Below are 11,007 nucleotides of genomic sequence, written 5' to 3'. Positions count from 1 at the left end.
AGTTTTCCGTTTGAGTTGCCTTATGGGTCTGGCAATATTTTCCTATTCCTGTGCTGTCAGTCTTCACACTGCATTACACCATCCTCAGTAAATATGAACTAATTTAACTCAGGAAAGAGCAGGAAGCTGCAAGGAGAGAAAAAGAGGTGATAAGTTAGAATTAAATGCTTCACATCTGAAAGTGCTGTGGTAGATTTAGCTCTTTTAACCAAGGAAGAGAGCAGTCATCACCAGTGGAGAAGGTTGACCTTGGATGTCTGCCTGGTGCCCACCAAGGCACTTTCACAATCAGCAGGACAAGGGGAGAAAATAAGTTGAAAAACTGTATGAATGAGATGAAACCAGGGAGATCACTTACCTGTTAGATATGGACAAAAGAGAGTTGTACCAGGGAAAATAATTTGTTGCCCAATTAAAATTGACTAGTATGGAAGAAACAAAGACAAAACTAACATCACCTGTCGCAGAATGATAGAATCATGAAAGCTGGAAAAGACCACTTAGATCATTTAGCCCAATCATCAGTCCATCACCACCACCATGTCCACTAAGCCTCCTCTCCTCCTTCTTCACTGACCTTGGTGACTGCAGGGCTGTTTGTCTCACATCATTCTTGCTCATAGCTCTCACATATGCTATGCAGTGGTTTTAACCTTCCTTTAAAAAGTTATCACGGAAGTGCCAGCAGCATCACTCCTTGACTCAACTTTGGCCAGCACTTGAAATGGTTCTGTCTGACATGGGGCAACTACTGGCCTCTTCCTACAGGGAACAACACTGCAGCCTCTTTGCTGCCACAATCCAGACATTAGACACGTAATACAACCTGAGAAAAATATATAACTTGAAATTATGTAGTTCTTTTATTGAAAATCTCTTTTAAAACCCTGTGTCTGTCTCAGTATTTCATGACTCTACCACAGTACTCTCTTTTTTTCCCTCAGTATCACTTTGCGTTTGTCATTTGGATATCATGCTTGGATCTGAATCGATAAGTGAAAAAGCTGCATTTGACAGTCCTTTCCAGATGTCCCTGTTTGACTCCAGCTGGTGAAGTTGTTTCTCAAGACTTGCTTCCTCTCATTCATGTTCTTTCACACTGAACTGTAAAATCAGCTCCCACCTCCCGGTCTTTAGGATAAGTGGCACCTTTTTGAATTTCTGATGGGTCTCAACTTGATCTAGATGCCATGAAGATGAACAGCAGGAAGTCAGTGAGAGAATTGTTTAAGGATATTAAAAATGAGAGATGGTTGAGTGTCAGGGAGTAATTTGTTTCCTCAAGGCATAATAAACCCGCAGGATAAACTTTCATCTCCACTGATCACAATAAGGTGGTGGTGATAGTTAAGAATAGAAAAGCAGGTTTCAATGTAACAGAACATTGCTGGAAAAGCTAAATATAAGCTAATTCTTGGCATTACAATTCAGGGCAGATAGCAGACCAAATCTTCACTGAGTTGAGAAGGTAGCAGGACCTTTGGCAGGTAAAAGTGGAGTTAGGACACTGTATTCATGTGAATGAATCATCGCATCTTTCTGTTTTGCAAAAGGTGATGCTGATGTCTTAAAAGATGCCTACATATGCCACAAAGACTTCTGTCCACATTTCTAGTGCTTCTACCAGGAAGTTTCAGAGAAAATATCAATTCGTTGTTCCTGTAAAATTTCCTCTGAATCTTGATAGTTTTGATGAACTTTGCTGAATTCAAAACAGGATTTCCATGGAACTTTTGCCAGTTTTTCAACAGTGCACTGTGAAGTTCACAGCTCCGAGGCAAATCAGTTACATGGATTAACTGAAAACCAAGGATTCTTTTACTTCAGGGTCTCCAGCTCAGGAAGATGCCCTCTGTGATGACAGCTCTTGAAATGAAGAAAAGGGTCTGGGGCCATGAGCTGGCACTCAGGGTGGTATTTTTAGTGATTGGGTATATCCATAAACAGTTATTTTCTGCTCTTATCCAAGTTTCCTCAAGATGGACTTTCCCAAAATTTGATGAGGTGCCCTTTATCTGTCAACATCTGCTTATTCTATCTTCTTGTCTTTTTAAAAATGCCATATTTTAAAATGAACACAGGAAATTTTCTCTTCTAAGCATTTCTTCTTCCAAAACCCCATCCTATTGATTGAGCATGAGTGTGCCTTTAGTCACTCGGAGAAAGAAGAATGTGAGAGGTCCATGGGAACGATGGGACTCATCCTCTGTTGTTGAGGAGAGGGTGGCTTGGAGCTCGTGCTGCTGCCTGGTGCCTGGGACTGGAGGTCTGACTCCAAGTCCCCCTGCAAGAGGCTTGGCTCCTCCTCAGTGACAGTGACTTCATCCTGATTGGAGGTGCCGCTGTCAAGGCACTCTGGCTGTGATTGAACTGGGCTGCACTGTGAAGGCATCGGGTCACAGTCCAGGCTGGTGTCTGTGGTTTCTGGCAGGCTCAGGGCATCCCCTTCTGCAGAGCTGGGAGAAATGATTGTTTGAACAATGATGACCTCCTTCTCTCCATCGCTGCTGTCACATGGAAGGCTGTCATTTGAATTGCAGCGACTTGTGCTTCCCATGAGCTCTCTGTTTATGGAAGCATTCTCTGAGCCATCAGCAATTGACCTGGCTATTCTGGATTCACAAGGACTCGATTCACCTAGGAAGGAGTGGATACACAGGGGTTAGCGTCCAACTTTCTCTGCCCATGGAGGCAAAGGCTTGGTGCTGCCTGTCAAGTAGGCTTCAAACAGCTTGAGAGGCTCCTTTGGGAAAACAGGGGTCAGCTGAAGATGTCAGTCACGGGCCTGAATGCCAGAATGAGGCACAAGCCCACTGAAAGCATGAATTCTACCTGTGTTGCTGACAAGCAGTGTTTTGAAAGCTGGATTTGCACCCTTACCTGCCAGGACCACGAGTTCTGTTTCAGAAGGCTCCCTGGCACTGCGCTGCAGTTGGCATTTGGCCACAGGGGATGGTCTGCACAGGCAGAGGCAGGAACACCAACTGCCAGCTGGTGATTCCTTCCTCTTTCTGGGAGAACTTGGTCTGGAGAGAAAAAAGAGCATGCTGTCAGTCGTGGTGCAGGGTGGCGGAAGAGTTGCACCAAGCCCTTGCCAATAGTTGCCCGTTCCTGGCACTGCCTGGTTTCTGCTGAAACACGGCTTAGAAACGCGCTCTGTTTCAAACAGAAGAGGATGCTTCCATTCCTGCACCTCAGCTCTGAAGTCCTGCTGGCTAGCTTCCTCAAAACAATGTCAAGCAAGATGCAGAGCATGTGAGCAAAGGCACTGATGCCAGACAGCACTGGAGCTGGCAGGTGTAACTGCTTTCTGAGGAACTGTGCAGCTATAAGGGAGGCTTGAAAGCATCTCTGACTCTTACGCTAAAACCTCCTCAGCCGCAGCTCACTTTAATTTCTTTAATTAATTTCATCTTTAATTTCTAGTGCCAGCAATTCCGACCAACAGCTCTGCTTAGAGGAGAACCAGAACTGGTTACAGACATGTGGCCCTGAAATCTGGAAAACCCCAACGTTTCAGCGTCAGCGTGGCTTTTTGCATCTCATGACAGCCTGCTCAGCTAGGAAGGAAGGGCACACTTGTGTGGCTCTACTGAGCCCGTCAGGCAACTGTGTGTTAGTTGAATCCTTGGAGATATAATGGACAAAAAGTAAACCAATAAAGCCCATCTGACCAGTTATGATAGGGGCTGGAAAGGGAAGTCCTCTTTACCTTTCAGATGGAAAATCAATGATTGTGTGGAATCTCCCTGGTACAGCTGCAGGGCCTTCCTCCACTTCGATCTCACTGCTTCGTTTCACTGCAGGAGAGCTGCTCTGGCCTCTTCTCAGAGCTTGTGCCTCTTGCAGGGTGAGCAGCTTTGCGCAAGGAGGAGACTCCCACACAGACCTGGACCCAGGTACAGAACTCGGCCCTGCAAGGGAAAACCACAGGTAAGAGGGAGGATCAGAAAGTGGCAGCACAGCCATCCCCGTTCTGCATTTTCCTCAGACTTGCTTATCCGAGCCACTGGAAGAAGAGGAGCTCACAGTAACTGGGTGCTCAGAGGTATGCTTGTGGCAAAGGACACAGCTATAATTACAAGCTGCTCACTGTATAAAAAAATAAATAAATAGATAAATAAATAAAAAAACAACCCTAGAAAATGGGTCTGGGAACTCAGAAAGATTTGCTCCCACACTTCAATCATGCCTCATCCCCATAGAAAGCATCATAAAGGCAGGGATGGTTTTCTGCATGTAAAGTCTGGCCTCGAACATTCTCAGGATCCAGCAACAGGGTGCCATATTCTCATCTAAGCCCAGAAGCCTCCTGTCCCATTGAGAGTCAAAGCGTATTTGAAAGATCTTGGAGAAGGCCTGGATTGGATCAAGATCAAGCTAATGGAGGAAGACGCTCACCTGCTTCCTCTCCCATGGCTGATGAGGTTTTGGAGCTGAATAGGCTGTCTGCGTGGCTAATGAGGAATTCCACTACAGCTGTCTGTGTCTGAACTTCCAAGCTGGCAGCTCCTCCACTGGCGCAGGCTGACTGGCTCTGCTGGGATCTGAAGAAAAGGCAGATTTTACAAGTCATTCCTCCAAGACTGTTTCCCCAGGTCTGAATTTATGCAGCCCAAAGCAGTCCAGCTGGGCTCTATAGAGTTCAACAGTGGGCAATCAGCAATGCCACCTACGAAATTCTCCTGGATGAACAAGGACAAAGTAGTACCAGCTAAACAAGAGAGCAGTAACTGTCATCTAGAAATTGTGCCACTGGGGTTGCAGGAGAGCAGTCCAGGCTCCTTCTCTGCTGCCAGCCACTTCTGACAGCTTTTACAGGAGAAGAGCACATCAGATGAAGAAGAAGAGAGGATTGCTTTCTTTCTGGAGAACAGAACTAAGCGTTGTGCTTAAACAGAAAAAGAAGTTTACCTTAAGAGGTTTGGAGCCCACACTATTGCTAAATTATGAGCGTCCATGTTGGTGACCGAGCAGTTCCCAGCGAGAGACGCCAAATGACGCATCAGGTACTCCAGCGTCCTGGAAAACAAGAGGGGCAGATGTTCAGCACCAAAAAGCAAGCCGTGCTGCAGTGCACAAAACAAACCTCACTTCATGCTAGTTGATGTCATTGCTACCGTCCCTGAATATGAAGTAGATTAAACGTTCCCAGAGCCACCACGCTGCAGCACCAAGCCCTGCAAAGCACAGCCGCAGCCATTGGCTGCACCAACCGTGCCCCTGTGCCAAGGAACTGACCCAATCAATTGACCTGATGCAGCCTTCAGCCGCTTCAGCGTGCAGACGCATGATGTTGCAGGTGTGAGGCAACACCTGGAATCGCATCATCACCCTCTGAAGGGCAGCAGGGCTGAGCTCAGCAGACTGAGTGCAGCACTGACCTGTAGTGAGGAGCGGGCAGCTGCTGGATGGCGTCCTTCATTCTCAGCAACCGCTCCTCCTCTGTAGCAGCACCGGCAGCGTCCTGGAAAAAGGCAGGAAGGGAGTTAGACACCAGTCAGCCTAGATAGCTGCCACAGGTCTGGGAACTGTGGGGACAGTGCGCTGGTGGTCAGCACTGATGCAGACTTCGTGCCTTCCAAGAGGCATCAGGGGAACATCGCAGCACACAGCCTGTGTCATCAAGGCCAAGCAGTGCAAGCTCTGGGGGGCTTTACTGCCTGATTTTGCAGTGCAGCTCCTCGCAGCAGGCATTCGTCTCCAACTCCACTTTGCTATTAACCCCATTCTACCAATAGTTGGGGAACAGCAAAGGAAAGGGAATTCTCGCAAGCATGGTGAATAACTTAAATAAGCACCTCCTGGCACCACCAAAAGCGGCATCAGTGAGAGGTAGGATGTGGCAAAGACATGCCTCATGGGGCTAACAGAAATAAGACCTCCGAGCTGGGGCACTGCTGCAACCATCAGCCAGGACGCCCAGGGAAAAGGTACATATCTTTTCCAAGACATTGCCCTGTGCTTACCGTGAACTTGTCATACAGCTGGGTGGTCAGGAGAGGGTTCGGGAGCTCCCTGAAGTACATCTTACATACGGAGCTCACGCTGTGAATGTCACGGACGCTAAGCTCGGGAAGCTGCTCTGAATCAAATTCATGGCTGCAGAGAAGGACACAGAATTGGGCAGAGAGCTTTGAGAATGACGAAAACAAGTCCAAAGCCACACAAAATACAGTCAAGAAAAGGAAGGGGTTGCTCTGAACGCGCACAGCATGGCACGTGCCCCTACTGACAGCTGTGTCAGTTGCAGCACTCTTACCGTAGTTGCTGGATCTTGGACGCGACGCCGGAACGACGGTATATTCCCTGCACCACGCCATGCTGCTCGATGAACTGAGCGCAGCTCTGGAGGACCTGGGGGACTACAGAAGAAGAGCCAGCGGTTAGCTGAGCTTCTGACTCAAGTCCTGGTTCAGGCTGTGCTCTTCTCACATCCCATCCACTAAGCCCAACCGGGCTACCGCTTGCTTCCTCCTTGGAGGAGAAAGCTGGCAGAGACAGCTGTGAGGAAACTGCACAGAGATGTGTTCTTGGCTTTCCAGAAATGCCACAACCTATCAAAAGCCTGGAGAAAGTAATTCTGGCAAAGCCACAGACACTGCAAGTCCCATCACAGCTCCCTCGGGAATGGAGGAATCCAATCTCACGACCAGAAGAGCTAGGAAAAGGATGCAGGATGCTCTCTGTGGCCAGAAGGCTTCCTACGTTTTCAGGCTGAAACAATTGCTGGATATGATCTCCCTTTCATCTTTAGATGCCCAGTGGAGGAAGATCTCAGGAATAGGCTGTTCCTTACCATCACGGCCAAAGCGGAGTAGGTGCTCCCCCAGGTCACACCCAAACACCCCTTTCTTCTCTTGCTCCGGCTGCTTCGCTCTCTGGGGGCGGGCCTTCACCAAGGAGCGAATGAAGGGGAGGAGCTTGCCCCGTTTCTTTGGCACTGCACAACAAAACAAGGAAACCAGTTCATTTCAGGATTGGATCAGTTGGACGAGGCCGAGCTTAATGCATTCGACAGAGCATGGAACAATGGGAAGAACATTCCCAACAAGGACACGCAAGAACGGATTTTCCCCATCCCTGCAAGTGCCCAAGGCCAGGTCGGAAGGGGTCCTGGACAGCCTGCTCTCGTCTCCTACTAAATGCGCAGGCTGGCGACCCAGACTGAGGCAGAGGCCTTGGAGCCTGAGGATCCTTTAGGCCCCTTCCAATCCCAAGCCATTTGAGGAGGATTCAGTGACTTCCCCAAGCCCAATAATAGACACAGTGGGATTGGGCCAGATCTCTGCATTTTCTGATGGAGCTTAATGCAGTCCTCTTGCTAATCTTGCTCAACTCGGGCATTAACAAAACCCCTGAAAGCCACGCTCTGACCCCATTTTACTAACCCGCATTATCAAATGCAACATGCGTACCTGGCTTTCGCAATGAATCGACCAGGGACTCAGGAACTTTTCCGCTAATGAGTTCCACGCACTCACTAGGGAAAGATCCAACCTGTAACAAGAACAAAAAGACAGGTGGGCATTAGCCCAAGCCCAGAGCCAAAGGGAAGGTCCTCTGACACCGACACAGGGCAACCATTTGTGTCCAGAAGCCCTCCTGTGCAGGCAGAGCAACTCCAATCTGAGATTCCTGACTCTACTGAAGTTGCGCTCTCTTGATGGAAGCATGTGCATACCTGAAAGCCACGCTTGCCTCTCCACCAGGGGCTCAGCTCCTTTGGTGGCATATCAGTGATGCACACCACGTCTCCCACCTGCAAGAGATTGAAACGTCAACCCCAGCTTCAGCACAGCTGTGAGAAAAATGCAGCTCAAATAACTGCCTTCTTTTTCACCGCAGAATATCCTAAAGCTTGACAGCAATTGCACCAATGCAGCCCCCAAGGCATTTTCCCTTCTAAAACTGAACTTGGAGGTACAAGAGTTACACAACATACACAATGCAGCTGTGCAGTAGGAAACGGGTCTGAAAAGCAGCAGGCTCTCTGTCAAAGACTATGGAAGAGCTCTAGTTTAACCATGGGCATCCGTTAGCAGGGCTTTCTGAACACATCTGCACACTTCACACCGGGTCTGCTCTTGCTCAGAGACCAGGCTCCCACACTGGGCAGGATCTGCTTGATCAGAAGGTTCAATGCCCAATCCAACCATATTGGAGAGATGGCTGAACTCCTCCCAACCCAGCACAAGTCTAAGCTGGAACCAAACCCTCCAAGCTTCACCTCACGAGACATTCTGAAGGTGTCTGAGACTATTCCTGAGGCATTCACACCCTGTACTCTCCCGTGCATGACAACAAGGAATGCCTGTAACTGCTTACCTCCAGGGAGACTTCATCCGGCGCCTGGGCGACGTAGCTCTTAATAACATGGGCCGCCGCAATCGCTGGAACGTTGAGAGATGACTCTGCACGCACCAGCTGTGGCTTCCACATGTTATCAGCCTGCAAAACAGAGCACAGGCCGTGGTCAAGAGCTGAGGACAAACAAGGAGGGTTTCAAGGTGAGGAGCACATCTTCATACTATACCTCCGTCCCCGCCATGTCAGGCCCACGGCTGATCTTGCTGCACGCGACGCCCATCACAGCAGGTGTGACCAGCTGGAACAGAACAAAATCACACTTCTGTTTTCTCTATTCACACAGCACAGTATGGAGAGACTTCTTCAGAACTACCCTTGCATACCCTGCGGCATAGGCAAGTGTTGGAGAAACTACCCCTTGCTTCAGTCTATTCCAACGTGACAGCCTATTAGGCAGTGTTGTACAAGTTGCTATCGCTCTGCCAGCAAATGGGGACTCTGGCACAGAGCAGCAGATGCATTCGCCCAGAGCGCTCTGACAGTGCGATAGCAGGGCATTAGACAGCACCCTTCTGAGGGCTAAGCTGGAGGACAGTGAAGAAACCCACAGAATGCAAAGTGATGTGGGGGGACAAAACATGGCACGTACCTGGCAACGAGATCACCTCAAGCTATCTGCCGCAGTTCCTTGTCACTTTGCTCAGATGTTCTGAGAGCAAAAGCTGCACCGAGGCAGTGGGCGGAGGGTGGGCAGAGAAGAGAGATAGAGCAGGTCAGTGAGCAGGGCTAAGACAGCCATGGAATAACACACACAGCACAACCGTCCCATCCACTTGCTGCAAGACATGCTGAGTCTCAGGCTATGTGATGACTGTCCGCCCAGCAATTTTATGATGCTTCCACAATTGAGCAAAGAAGACAACAGAAGAAGCATGGGACGGGTGCAACCTTTACGGACACCCCCTTTGGAACATGTGTACCAGGGGTGAATTACGTCTGACGGTCAAGAGTAAGCAATATGGTGCTGTGAGCTCTGACAGTCAGCAGTTCTCAACACCTCACTGCCCACCTGTCCATCCCATGCTGGTTCAGCTTACCTACAAGCTGCTGCGCAAGATGGTGTGAAGAAAAAGGCACTAAACGCACAAGAACAACAAGCCAACCAACCACTCCGAACTCCTGCTCACCCACAAAGGAACACAGAACGCACCGCTCCTCCCCTCAATCCAGCCGCTTATGACATCATGAAAGGCCACCAGCCTGGTCCACCATGACCCCTCACAAGGGGGGGAGGCAAGACCACGTGTTCACATGTGATTCCAACACTGCACCACAACATTCCAGAACTCACTGTGGGCTTGGAATTCTATCCTGGTGTGGCAGCACAATGGAAGGTGTTTGGGCACAGCTGAAGAGCTGACAGACACCGCAGGTTTCCAAAGGAGGGTGCCAGATTAACTCTCAGCATTCTTTTGCAGGGCTCTTTGGGATGCTTCAAACCGATTTCACTGCCTAGGTCATTTCTAGAAAGTCCAGCTGACAAATGCTCACTTTGTCTGGGTAACGCCTCTATGCATCATGAATGAAAAATAAAATAAAATGGGCAAGCAACCCTATGAAACTTACCTCTCTGTTCTTGTTGTTAGCCAGACACCTAAGATGAGCATGATGCGTCCCTGCTCCTGACTGAAGATTCACCCAAGCCTTTGTTCCACTATGCTCCACCTCAGGGTCTAATAGAAACACAGACAGAGATGATGAGAAGATCCTTTGCGCAGACAAAAGCACAGGCTGCACGTGTATTCTCTTTAGCAAGAAATACTACTTGAGAATCCACAGATTTTTTGAGAGGTAGTATGAAAGATGAACAGAAAGGAAATAGATTCATTAAAATTACCTAGTTAATCCTCTCCTCGTGAAAAAGGAAGCCACCTGGGCACTGTATGCAGCAGTTCTGAGAACACCTTGCACCACAAATTGCGGCACATACATTTTTTTTCCCACAGGCCCCTCGCTTCTGTCATTAGTGTCAGATTCACTCAGGTTAAAATACGTGGATCAGAACTGCCATTCCGATCTGCTGAGGCAGGATCCCACCGCCGGGACGTCCCCCAGTCCCATTCCCTGCTTTTCCCAGCACAGGTGGGGAAAGGAACAGCAAGTGATATCACCTACCCAGACTTTCGCAGGGCCTTCCATTCGGTCTCCCATCACAGGGAGAAGCAGGAGAGCTCTTGTGGCACAAGGATCGGGGCTGGAGAAATCAAGGCTGCCTCTAAGATGGTGCTTTCAAACAGCACGAGTACCTGGATGTAGGACTTGAAACACAAGGGTAACGTGAAAAAGCCACCATTCTGGAAAACAGATCCTTTTCGATCTTTTGGACCAACTTCCTTTTTTGATGTGGTCTTCCTGGACTTCAGTAAGGCCTTTGACACTGTCCCCCATATCATTCTGGTAGAGCAGCTGGCTGCCATTGTTTGGGTGGGCGCACGCTCTGCTGGGTGAAGAGCTGTTTTGATGGCCGGGCCCAGAGAGTTGTGGTCAATTGAGTGGAATCCAGTTTGCAGCCGGTCAAGTGTGGCATCCCCCAGGGCTTGGTGCTTGGGCCGCTTCTGTTTAACATCTTCATTGAGCATCTGGATAAGGGGATTGAGTGCACCTTCAGTAAGCTTGCAGATGACACTAAGTTGGGAG

The 11,007-nt window shown here is 49.0% G+C and overlaps 2 protein-coding genes across 2 annotated transcripts; both read right to left on the bottom strand.

The window, feature by feature from the left end:
• Window positions 1–538: 538 nt before the first annotated feature.
• LOC107306143 (rho GTPase-activating protein 32-like) lies at window positions 539–3,979 on the bottom strand. Its single transcript, XM_032441373.1, has 3 exons — window positions 3,713–3,979; window positions 2,881–3,026; window positions 539–2,637 (listed from the first exon to the last, which is right to left on the bottom strand). The coding sequence occupies exons 1-3, from the start codon at window positions 3,967–3,969 to the stop codon at window positions 2,153–2,155; spliced, it is 888 nt and encodes a 295-aa protein (XP_032297264.1). The 5' UTR covers window positions 3,970–3,979; the 3' UTR covers window positions 539–2,152.
• Window positions 3,980–4,227: 248 nt separating this feature from the next.
• Window positions 4,228–9,910, bottom strand: LOC107306148 (rho GTPase-activating protein 32-like). Its single transcript, XM_015849027.2, has 12 exons — window positions 9,408–9,910; window positions 8,960–9,032; window positions 8,537–8,608; window positions 8,329–8,451; window positions 7,685–7,762; window positions 7,419–7,500; window positions 6,800–6,943; window positions 6,263–6,365; window positions 5,970–6,102; window positions 5,385–5,467; window positions 4,915–5,022; window positions 4,228–4,547 (listed from the first exon to the last, which is right to left on the bottom strand). The coding sequence occupies exons 3-12, from the start codon at window positions 8,588–8,590 to the stop codon at window positions 4,376–4,378; spliced, it is 1,080 nt and encodes a 359-aa protein (XP_015704513.1). The 5' UTR covers window positions 8,591–8,608; window positions 8,960–9,032; window positions 9,408–9,910; the 3' UTR covers window positions 4,228–4,375.
• Between the last annotated feature and the right edge of the window lie 1,097 nt (window positions 9,911–11,007).

The sequence above is a fragment of the Coturnix japonica genome, chromosome 1 (assembly GCF_001577835.2).
Source record: "Coturnix japonica isolate 7356 chromosome 1, Coturnix japonica 2.1, whole genome shotgun sequence".
In the NCBI taxonomy this organism is placed as follows: Eukaryota; Metazoa; Chordata; class Aves; order Galliformes; family Phasianidae; genus Coturnix; species Coturnix japonica.
Note: the sequence above shows the minus strand (reverse complement) of the source record. Positions and strands in the feature narration are given on the sequence as shown.